General features: G+C 38.0%; 1 protein-coding gene across 1 annotated transcript in view; it reads right to left on the reverse strand.

Annotated features, from left to right (window-relative positions):
• Positions 1-12,674, reverse strand: part of Herpud2 (HERPUD family member 2) — a 42,192-nt gene that overhangs the window by 2,877 nt on the left and 26,641 nt on the right. The window contains exon 5 of the mRNA XM_027411699.2: positions 2,296-2,418. Within this exon, the coding sequence (XP_027267500.1) occupies positions 2,296-2,418 (123 nt within the window). The remainder of the gene's footprint in view (positions 1-2,295; positions 2,419-12,674) is intronic.

Raw genomic sequence — 12,674 nt, forward strand, 5'->3', positions numbered from 1 at the left:
CCTGTGTAAATCAGAACGGGGCTACCAAGACAGTTCAGGGGGTTACGGCACCTGCCACTGAGCCTGACTACCAGACTGTGATCTTCGGGATTCATACAGTAGGAGGACAGAAACAACTCCCATAAGCTTCCCCTGCTTCTACATGTGACACAGTACACACGTATGTACACACACACACACACACACACACACACACACACACACACACACACACGAAATGCAAATATGCAATTTTAAGAAATTTCATTTTTAAGTCAGAAAAAGGACTGGAGGTGTAATTCAGTTAATATAGTGCCAACCTACCAGACATGAAAGCCCAGAGCTCCATGCCTAGTACTACATAAAACTGGTATGACAGCAAGCATGTGCCTATAGTCCCAGCGTTAGGGAGGTGGAAGCTCTAAGAACAACAGTTCAAGGTCATTTTTGGCTAAATAGCCACTTTGAGGCCAATCTTGCCTACATGAGACCCTGTCTCACAGAGAAAAATAAAGTTAGAATAAGTTGTTCATTACAGGTTTCCTAAAAACAAAACATGGCTGGGATTTGCTTTTAAACTATAACAAGAAAAAGGAAAGTTTGTAGAATAAGATTGACATGATTTTGTAAATACTGAAGCTCAAACATAGGGACTTGTTTTACTATTTTGTATTTTGTTTTACTATTAAGTATTTTTAAAGGCTTAAATTATGAATAAAGTTAGACAACATACGTAATGAAAATTAAGGAAATGCTCCCTGGGATATAAACACCTAATTAAACCAATGTGCAAATACCTTGTTTCTAAATAAGCCTTTTGTTTCTACAACATTTCTTATCTCATGATGGTTATGATACATGTGCAAGCTATTTTATAGCTAAGAACCTGAGACTCAAAAGTTAAATGACGCACACAAAGTAATATGACTCAATAGCAAGTGACAGCAAAGTCTCACTCCTTTTACATGGTTCTCATGGAGGTCACAAACAGAACCAACGGTGGAGCAGAGTACTAAGCACAAAGTTATAATTAAAAGATAGCTGTTACCATGACACTAAAAAGTACAGTCTCCCTGAAGCCAGTGTTTATGAACAAATACTAGTATAAGAGGTTCATAAAGCAGTTAAGCTTTGTACAGGGAGATATATAGGAGGCAAGAAACTCAGTAGACATTTGGAGCAAAAGAAAAAAAAGGAGAAGATACGTCTAATGCACTATTATCTGAAGTAGGATAAAGTTACAGCGTAAGATAGAAAGGAAGACTAATATGAAGTAAAACAGATTTAAAATGAAAAAAGATTTGGCTGAAATTTCGGAAGCAGGATTCAAAGAAAGAGCAGATGCTCAATTATGTTATTTTTGTAAGGTACTGGGTTCAGAGATAACAAAACCTAGAATCTAAATGGTTAAGGCCAAGAGCTTTCTTGACAACTAATAGAGGAAGTCACAAGGAAAAGGCATTTAAAGAATGAAGGAGACAAAATTTAGTTGTTCTGAATTTAGAGCAAAAGCAATTACTCTAGAAATCTCCCAAGCAAGCAGCAACACAGAAAGCACAGAAGGGGAAAAAAAAAAAAAAAAAAAAAAAAACAAAACTAGTGAGAGAGCTAGCAACTGCAGCCACAGAAGAAAGAAATCTAAGAGCACTGGCCAGGACAGATTCCTGGGTGTCAGCAAGTCAATCTGTCAAACTGAGCAAAGATTGTTACTGTTAAAAGGAAGGGGAAAGCATGAGAAAGATTAAAAAAAAGGAAGAGAAGAAAAACAGGACCACACAAACCAGAAGATGAGAGAAAACAGCAGCAGCTGGTCAGTGTAGATGAGTGTATAGGATGAGAATAAGTGAGAGAACACAGGAAGGACATGACTCACTGATGAGAAGCCTAGTTCCTCTGGCCAAAGTCAACAATGAGAGCAGTAACCATATGGGCCACGCTGAGCCCTACACTTCCTATGGCCCTTTTCCTTTGACCTTTTGTCTCCATGTAGATCTGCAGCCTTACAGGGAAACTCTCTTCTTGGCCTTCTATATTATGTCTAAAAAGTATCTGAATATTGCTAAATGAAATCAGGGGCACGAAGAAGGGGTAAAGAGCAGGCCTAGCTGATGTAAAATGAAGAGAAATTCTTTTTCTGTTAGTAAAGTAATCTGAAATAAGTATCTTCTGAGAAGTTCATAAATTCATAGTCAGTAATTTTGAAGCAACCAAGTGATGGCACAACAAATGCAATCCCAAATCAACTTAGATAAGGTAAGAGAACAAATACTAAGCCATTAACAGAACAGCTACAACAGTGAACTCAGACAGACTTACTATTGCATATAATACTGGTGAGCATACATCTGCTGCCACCACAGCATCTGCAGTGGGCTGAGAGCAGGGTACACTGGGAACCCAGGTGGCACAGCTTGCCCAGGAAACTGGTGGTCCACATTTCTGCAATAAAGAATAAATGAAGCCTTTTAATGTGGCAAAAGCTAAAAAAAAAAAAAAAAGAAAAGAAAAGTTCCTAGGACTTATTTATGAACCGTAAGTCAGTCACTGATAGAATATCTTTAAATCTTACTGAAAGATACTGATTTCCACCATTCTTCAAAAGAACACAATAAATCTTACCTAAGTTGAGCCTGGACCCAATATATAGACAAAATAAGTCATCTGCAAAATACAGAGAAAACGTGGACAAAACCAAAAATACTTTGATTTTTAAGTACATTCTCTTGAAGAATCAAAGCTATAAAATAAACTTCATGACATACTATTTTGAGGAATATGTCACAGCCAAATAGTAAAATTATATTAAAGATACAGCAGACAGATAATTTAAAATACAAATATTTCAAATGTAAACTGTCCTTTAAAGAGCCAGAGTGAATAACATACTTCTGAATTTTTATTTTAGTTTTTTGAGACAGGGCTTCTCTGTTACTTTGGAGCCTGTCCTGGAACTCATTCTGTAGACCAGGCTGGCCTCAAACTCACAGAGATCCACCTGCCTCTGTCCCCTGAGTGCTGGGATTAAAGGCATGTGCCACCACCACCGGGCTTCTTCTAAATTTTTTAAAATAAGTGAAAATTCTATTAATTCAGTAGAACCTATGGAAAGTCGCATTTAACTTCCTTGTGCTTCCAAGTGAAAGCTTTAGGAAAAAAAAAGAAGCCAATACACCCCAGAGGAGCAGACGCCAGGAAATAATCAAATTGAGGGCTGAAATCAATAAAATGGAAACAAGGAGAACAATACAAAGAATCAATATAACAAAGAGTTGGTTTTTCGAGAAAATCAACAAGATAGACAAACCTTTATCTAAACTTACCAAACAACAAGGAGTGAACATGCAAATTAATAAAATCAGGAATGAAAAGGGGGACATAACAACAGACACAGAGGAAATCCAGAGAATCATCAGGTCATACTTCGAAAACCTATAATCCTCAAAATTTGAAAATCTAAAGGAAATGGACAATTTCTGGACAGATTTCACTTACCAAAATTAAATTAAGAACAGATAAGCAACTTAAATAGACTTATAACCCCTAATGAAATTGAAGCTGTCATCAGAAGTCTCCCAAGCAAAAAAAGCCCAGGGCCAGATGGCTTCAGTGCAGAATTCTACCAGAAATTCAAAGTACAGCTAATACCAATTCTCCTCAAAGTATTCCACACAATAGAAGCAGAAGGGTCATTACCAAACTCTTTTTATGAGGCTTCAATAATCTTGATACCTAAGCCACACAAAGACACAACAAAGAAAGAGAACTACAGACCAATGTTCCTCATGAACATTGATGCAAAAATTCTCAATAAAATACTGGCAAATCAAATCCAAGAACACATCAGAGAAATCATCCATCACGATCAAGTAGGCTTCATCCCAGGGATGCAAGGATGGTTCAACATACGAAAATCCATCAATGTAATCCACCATATAAACAGACTAAGGAAAAAAAACCACATGATCATCTCACTAGATGCTGAAAAAGCCTTTAACAAAATCCAAGACCCCTTCATGATAAAGGTCTTGGAGAAATCAGGGATAACAGGAACATGCCTCAACATAATAAAATCAATATACAGCAAGCCGAAAGCCAACATCAAATTAAATGGAGAGAGGCTCAGGAACAAGACAAGGCTGTCCACTCTCTCCATACCTCTTCAATATTGTCCTTGAAGTTCTAGCTAGAGCAATAAGACAACAAAAGGAGATCAAGGGAATACAAATCAGAAAGGAAGAAGTCAAACTCTCACTATTTGCAGATGATATGATAGTCTACATAAGTGACCGAAAAACTCTACCAGGGAACTCCTACAGCTGATAAACACCTTCAGCAAAGTGGCAGGATACAAGATTAACTCAAAAAAATCTGTAGCCCTACTATATATGGATGACACATTGGTGGAGAAAGAAATCAAAGAAACATCACCCTTTACAATTGCCACAAACAACATAAAATACCTTGGAGTAACACTAACCAAAAAAGTGAAAGACCGTACTGTAAGAATTTTGAGTCTCTAAAGAAAAAAATAGAAGATACCAGAAAATGGAAAGATCTCCCAAGCTCTTGGATAGGCAGGATCAACATAGTAAAAATGGCAATCCTGCCAAAAGCAATCTACAGATTCAATGCAATCCCTATCAAAATCCCAACACAATTCTTCACTGACCTTGAAAGAACAATCCTCAACTTTATATGGAGAAACAAAAGACTCAGGATAGCCAAAACAACCCTGTACAATAGAGGAACTTCTGGAGGCATCACCATCCCTGACTTCAAGCTCTATTACAGAGCTATAGTCCTGAAAACAGCTTGGTATTGGCACAAAAATAGACAGGTAGACCAATGGAATAGAGTTGAAAACCCTGATATTAACCACACACCTATGAACACCTGATTTTTGACAAACAATCCAAATATATACACTGGAACAAAGAGAACATCTTCAACAAATGGTGCTGGCGTAACTGGATGCGGACATGTAGAAGACTACAGATAGACCCAAGCCTTTCGCCCTGCACAAAACTTAAGTAAAAATGGATCAAAGACCTCAACATAAATCCAGCCACACTGAACCTATTAGAAGATAAAGTGGGAAATACCCTTGAATTAATTGGTACAGGATACTGCTTCCTGACCATAACACCAGTAGCACAGACACTGAGATCAAGAATTAATAAATGGGACCTCCTGAAACTGAGAAGCTTCTGTAAGGCAAAGGACACAGTCAGCAAAACAAAACGGCAGCACACAGACTGGGAAAAGATATTCACCAACCCCACATCTGACTGAGATCCAAAATTTACAAAGAACTCAAGAAGCTAGTCTCCAAAACCCCAAACAATCCAATTAAAAAGTGGGGTACAGAACTAAATAGACAATTCTCAATAGAGGAATCTAAAGTGGCTGAAAGACACATAAGAAAGTGTTCAACATCCTTAGCCATCAGGGAAATGCAAATCAAACTAACACTGAGATACCATCTTACTCCTGTCAGAATGGCTAAAATCAAAAACACCAATGACAGTTTATGCTGGAGAGGATGCGGAGAAAGGGGAATACTTCTCCACTGCTGGTGGAAGTGCCAACTTGTACAGCCACTTTGGAAATCAGTATGGCGACTCATCAAAAAAAATGGTAATCAGTCTACCACAAGATCCAGCAATTCCACTCCTAGGCATATACCCAAAAGAAGCACATTCATACAACAAGGTCATCTGTTCAATGATTTTCATAGTAGCACTATTTGTAATAGCCAGAAACTGGAAGCAGCCTAGATGCCCTGCAACCAAAGAATGGGTAGAGAAAATGTGGTGCATTTACACAATGGAATACTACTCAGCAGAAAAAAAAAAAAAACAATGGAATCTTGAAATTTGCAGGAAAATGGATGGAACTCGAAGAAACCATTCTGAGAGAGGTAACCCAATCACAAAAAGACAAACATGTTATATACTCACTCATACGTGGATTTTAGACATAGAGTAAGGGATTACCAGCCTACAATACACACTGCCAGAGAAACTAGTAAACAAGGAGGACCCTAAAAGAGATAAACTTTGTCCCCTGGAGAAGGGGAAAGGGTCAAGATCCCCTGAGCAAATTGAGAGCATGGGAAGAGGGCGGAGGGAGCTATGAGAATGACAAGGGAAGAAGAGGAAGGATGCAGAGGTCATGAGGGAGCAGAAAGGTTGAGTCAGGTATAGATTAGAAGAAAGGATATGCGATAGGTAGGGTTTTAGTTGGGAAGGTGGTAGGGGAGGAAGGGAGGGAGAAGGGAACTGGGATTGTCAGGTAATTCAATCATGTTTGTAACTGAAATAAAAAAAAACAAGCTTGTTTCTAATTTAAATATAAAAAAAACCTTCCTTGTACTTCGGTTTCCCTAATTTTGAAACAGAATTCACAAAATGTTGTTACTCTGTATGCAGCAAACACTAGTGCTGTGACTTGAATCCAAAATGTCCCGGCAGTCTCATGTGTTTGAATACTTGGTCCCCAGCTAGTGGCGCTGTTTTAGAAAGTTATGGAACCCTTAGAAGATGCACTCTTGCTGGAAAGAGTGAGTTGGGGTGGGGGTTTAATAGCCCAACCCCATTTCCTGTACTTCCTGTGTTTCTTGACCAACTGTGACCAACTACCCAACACTTCTGAAACCATGCCTTCCCTACAATGATGGGCTGTACTGTAAGCCAAACCAAACCCCTCCCCACTAAATTGCTTGTCAAACACTTGGTCATAACAATGAAGTTACAGTGAGCCAGCTTTGCTTTTATTAACCACTTCTTAAATAAGACTGTAGCTTCAAAATATGTAATTTAAGACTTAGCAATAAAATGGCTCCTACTAACATTCTGCTGTACTCGTAGACCATTGCCTTGTTCAACCATCCTCAGCAAAGCTTCCTCCAGCAGTAGATGAGAACAAACACAGACATACACAACAAACTACAGTGAGAGACCATGGCACTCAGCCCTAAATGGGTTGCCTCCATCAAAGCCCTCCCCTTCAGGGCTCAGGGAACTCTGTAGAAGAGGAGGTGGAAAGACTGTAAGACCTAGAGGGGATGAAGAACTCCAAGGAAACAAGGTTTTAACAAACACACCAGACCTGACACACACATGAACTCACAGCCTCTCTACCAAGTTCTAACCCAAATAAGGCTCTAGCGCTGGGAGGCAAAGTGGACACAAGTCCCCATTCCTAACACAGAAGCTATCTCCTACAACTGATAACCACTCAGTGAAAAAACTAGTTTTCTCCACTGGAGTCTCACTGGGTATTCAAACAACTCTTAATCCCAGGCCCCAGGGCCAGCAGTAGAGTGCCAACACAAAACAAACCCAATGGTATTTTTTGGAAGTTCCTTGTTTCATAATGCTTTGTCTTGGCATTATTTTTAATTTTTTTCTTTCTTTTTCCCCATTCTATTTTGTAGTTTCTATCAAGTTTTTATACATTTTTTTGTGTGTTAATGTATGAGTCTCTGCGTCTCCGTGTTTCTTGTGCCTTTTCTACGGCTTTTTTTTCTTCTGGTAGTTCGTTTGCTTCACTTTATTCTGGTTTGTTTGTTCTTATTTTATCTTTTATTTTCTTCTTCTTATTGTTGTTATTATTATGCCTATTTGTATTCTACTGACACAGAAAAAGAAAGATATGTAGATTTGGGAGGACAAGGGGGAGTTGGAAGAAGAGACACTGTGATCAGAATATATTGTATGAAAATCAAAGGCCAATGCCTTCCTCTAGTGCTCTCTACCTCACTGTTTTGGGAAAGAGTCTTTCATCTAGAGTGGCTGAGTAGCCAGCTCCAGGGATCTGCCTATCTCGACCATCCCCTTTCCTAGACACACTCCCAAAGCTGGACTTACAGACATTAGCACTGTGACTGGCTTTTATGTAGATACAGGGGACCCAATCCAATTTTCTCAGGTCTGAAAACTATAGACTATTAAAGAGTGGCTAATTTTTCATTTTCTTTTCTTTTCTTTCCTTGATCTTAGAGAAAATCCAGTGTTCTCATGCTGAAATTGATAAAACAAATATGTTTAAAATTGTATTTCTTACTAATGGTAGAAATTTATGGAGCTCTATTTCCAGGTAGATGCCCTGGATTAGTATTAGAATACTAATACTAATAAAACTTAAAATAGGCCCATAACAGTTTAGCCTTACCAAACTTTTCTAACTCAGGTCTCTACGGTCAACAATCCCTAATATATGTGTAGTCTTTATTTAGAATATAAATGTGTCATGATGTGTTATATTTAATATTACATTTAGAATATAATGTTACTTATTCTTACCTGGAAAGACCAAACTAATGCCAGACCAAAGCAAAATTTAATACAGAGAGACAGAGAGTGAATAGCTGGAGGGTGGATTATTGGTTAAAGTGATTGCTGCACAGGTATGAGGATTTTGATCCCCAGCACCCACATTAAAAGTTGGAATGAGCTGGGTGGTGGTGGCACATGCCTTTGCAGAGGCAGAGACAGGTGGGATTGCTTTATTTATCCTTGAGCTCTGTGAGTTCAAGGACAACCTGATCTACAGAGTGAGCTCCAAAACAGCCAGGGCTACATGGAGAAAACCCTGTCTTAGGGAGGAATAAAAGTTAGAAATGTCCTGTCATTCTCTGGCCAGTCCTAGGTCCTACTGAGAGACCATGTCTGAAAAACCAGGGTGGATGGCTCCTGACGAGCAACACCTGAAGCTGTCCTCTAGCCTACACACACACACACACACACACACACAGTCTAGAACAGAAGGCAATTATTAAATATATACTACCAAAAGAAGCAAATTCCCCTAAGATGATCTTGACATTCTATTCCCTATTTCTCTAATTTCTCTAATTATTAAATATGACTAAACTATGTTATCATTAAAATACATTCTGGGCTCAAGCTAGCATGTTTACTAATGTTTAGATAAGCAGTTTAACACTCTCCAGGAAACAAGAAAAAAAGAGTGGGAGAGAACTCATTTGATACTAAATGACAAAATTACTATTGAAACCTATAGGAATAGAAAAACTAATCAAATATACAACCAACTATGGTGATCTGAATGAGAGTGGCCCTATAGGTTCACATATTTACAGGCTTAGTCCCCAGTTGGTGAACTGATGAGAAGAGTGAGAAGGTGTGGCCTTGTTAGAATAGGAGTGACCTTGCTGAAGGAAGTGTATCATTGTGGGTGGGCGTTGAGGATTTAAAAGCCCATGCCAGGCCCAGGAGCTCTGTGGCTGTTGCCTGTAGATAAGGACGTAAGTTCTCAGTTACTGCACGAGCACCACGCCTGCTGCCAACACAGTTTCAACATAATGATAATGAACTAACCCTTTGAAACTCTAAGCAAAGCCCCAATTAAATACTTTCTTTTTTTAATGATTTATCTATTTTATTTTATATGCATTGGTGTTTTGCCTGCCTTCATGTCTATGTGAGAGTGTCAGATCCCCTGGAACAGAACTACAGACAGTTGTGAGCTGTCTTATGGGTGCTGGGAATTGAACCTGGGTCCTCCAGATGAGTAGCCAGTGCTCTTAACCACTGAGCCATCTCTCCAGCCCCTTAAAAACTATCTTTCATAAGAGTTGCCTTCGGGTGTTGGTGACACACGCCTTTAATCCCAGCACTTGGGAGGCAGAGGCAGGCGGATCTCTGTGAGTTCGAGGCCAGCCTGGTCTCCAGAGCGAATGCCAGGATAGGCTCCAAAGCTACACAGAGAAACGCTGTCTCGAAAAAAAAAAAAAAAAGAGTTGCCTTGATCACAATGTCTCTTCACAACAGAAACCCTAAGACAATAATTTAATATACTTTGGATACTACACCATTAAGTAACAAGTAAAAGAAAATTTCCACACTAAGAAAAGTGATTATTAAATTGCTAATGGAGGGAAAGGAATTCTAAAAGCTTTCACCTTTTCCATATATTCAGGTATTCTAAAATATCGAGTTAAATCACAGATAATGCAGAAGAAACTGGAAGCTTAGAAAAAGCAGTTGTTAATAGTCATTAACATCTTTTACATATAAACAATTCCTAGAAACAAGAATTATCATTAGGACACCAAATATAAACTAAATCAATGATAGCTTTTGTTTGAAAACACTAAATAAAAATATCTAGTAATATTCCAGTCCCTGTTGGTCTCTAGCAACACACACACACAAATACAGAAAGAGAGACAGAGCTAATATTGACAAAGAGCATATGTGAAATCCATCTCTTTCATTGCTAGTGACAGTATGAACTGAAATAAGCTTTTACAAAACAATTTCTAACAAGTAAATATGTTTTTCTATCTATTTGTCTAAGTAATTCTGCTTCTGAAAATTAGCTTACAAAAGTGACAGATATGAAAATAAAAACAAAACTTCACATCTTTTCCTTTGAGTCATTGCACACACTTGCTATGCAGCCTCCTAACTCTCCAGCATCCTTTCCCACTAAAAGAGACACACGGGACACTATGATGATAGGTCACTGAGTTAAACCTGTAGAGAACTTTGGCACTCACCTCCATGTTGAAACTGTTCCTGATTTCTATCTGAGGGTGTTTGCCCTCTGATCTATCTACTCTGACCCATCTGTACTTCTAGGAATCCATCCAAAATACGAGACAGCCAAAATATAACAACAAAAAAGGACACATGCATAAGTTATCCACCATGCACCTATTTAATAGCAAGACTGGAAACAATTCAAATATTTGTCAATAAAAGAGTAGGCATTATAATCATGTACTTGCTGAATCACTATGTAGCCATAAAAAATAAATTAGTATCTCTATACATGTCTTTAACTTTCAATACTTTAAAAAAAACAAGATATAGAAAAATATGTATAACATGCTCCTGTTCGTGTTAAAATGAGGATATACTTAAGTACATACATGTAAAAGTACATATACATAAGTTTTCTTGAATTTTCCACCAAGAAGCAATGGAAAGATAAATTAGAAAATAATGAAGACAATAAAAGAAAAATAAAATATTTTGAGAAAACAGAAAGAAGCCAAATGAAATCTCTTAAAATGTGTCTGAATAGTAGGCCCATAACATTTTATACAACTAAGAAAAAAAAAGCTACTCCATAAAGAACTCATGGGTACAGCTTTCCTGTTACACACAAGTGGCACTATCTCAAGGCAGATGCCCTGGGCCTCTGGCTCTTACAGTCTTTCTGCCCATCTTCCACAGTATTTCCTTAGTCATAGTGGTTGTATTACAGATGTATCAACTGGGGCTGAGAACCTATGGTTAGTTGTTCTCTGCATACTGACTAGTTTCTGTAATGGCCTCCATCCATGCAAAAACACAGATTCTTTGATGAGAGATGAGTACTAAACTTATCTACGGGTATAAGTATTTAGAATACAGTTAGAAATTACATTGGTTTAAAATAGTAACAGTAGTAGGTTCTCCTTTAGGGTCCATGTTTTCACCAGCCACAGATAATGGGCTAGGTTTATAGTACCAGGCATGAATTCCTTCCTATTGAGTGGGCCTTAAGTTCAATTGGACAGTTGATGGTAACCCCCCCAAGATATTAGTGCCATTCATCATTGCACCTTTAGAGTCAGGTGTCAGGCTAACTGTTGTTATGGTTCAGAGGTATTAAAACTGATTAGGACTATTGACTGCCATTCTTCCTTGCATTGCATACCTCCTCTAATACTATGAAAGCCACTCCTCAAGGGCAAGTTTGCTGGTCAGATCCAGAACAATTCCAAGTCCTATGTACAAAGTGTGTGGTATCTTCAACATTAGCCTACTACCTTCAGTTGTGGAAAGTAAGCAGGGCAATGGCAATAGCCTATATTGTTTGGGAGTCTCTTAGGTTCTTCTGACCAATAATGAATGGCGGGGGGCGGTATGCCTTGCACTGGGCTTGTTGTTACATAGTCTCTATAACATCTGGGGGTGGGGAACACTATCAAAAGGCATACCTTCATTTCAAAAATAGAGTACACCCAAGTGGCATTTGAAATAGAGATATGTCCCTCATATCTTGAAATTAGCCAAGGTTAGGAGTTTTTATATCATAGGAACAAGCAAATCGAGGGCCTTAATTTTTCTTCTACTGAACAGCTGGTAAGCATTTTCCTACATAGCATTGGTTATGACTAATACTTCACCACGCTGGTGCTATTGAGAGGTCATATGACTATTTCTTTATTCAAATAATAATAAATATGACATGCACAAGGCTTTAAGTGAGTTTAGGCCTTAGCCTATCCTCTTACATCCCAGGGAATTGGTGATCCACCAACAAGAAATGTGAAACAGACCTAAAAATTCTACAGCCTGAATTCAGCAGAGCTGTTCTAGGTGACTAACAGACCTGTGAGCAAAAAAAAAGTCTTGTTGAACACTACTGACACTTTGAAGTAATACACAGCAAAAACAAATAATAGAATTTGCCTCCATAGAGGAAGAAACAAATAAATATAGCCAAATAATGAAAAACCAGACAGATCAAATGAAAATATATATAGAATTGAAAATATTGCCAACCTGTTTTTTAAAAAGTTTTTAAGATAGAATAAAATTTATGACATTCCAATTTTAAATATATACATAGAAAAACATGGAAGTATAATTACAAAAACTTCAGGAAGGGTTATTTTTGAGTGGTGGACCACCGATAGGTTTTCAGTTCAAATACAAAAAAAAAAAAAAAAA

This window comes from Cricetulus griseus, chromosome 4 (assembly GCF_003668045.3).
Source record: "Cricetulus griseus strain 17A/GY chromosome 4, alternate assembly CriGri-PICRH-1.0, whole genome shotgun sequence".
NCBI classification, from domain to species: Eukaryota; Metazoa; Chordata; class Mammalia; order Rodentia; family Cricetidae; genus Cricetulus; species Cricetulus griseus.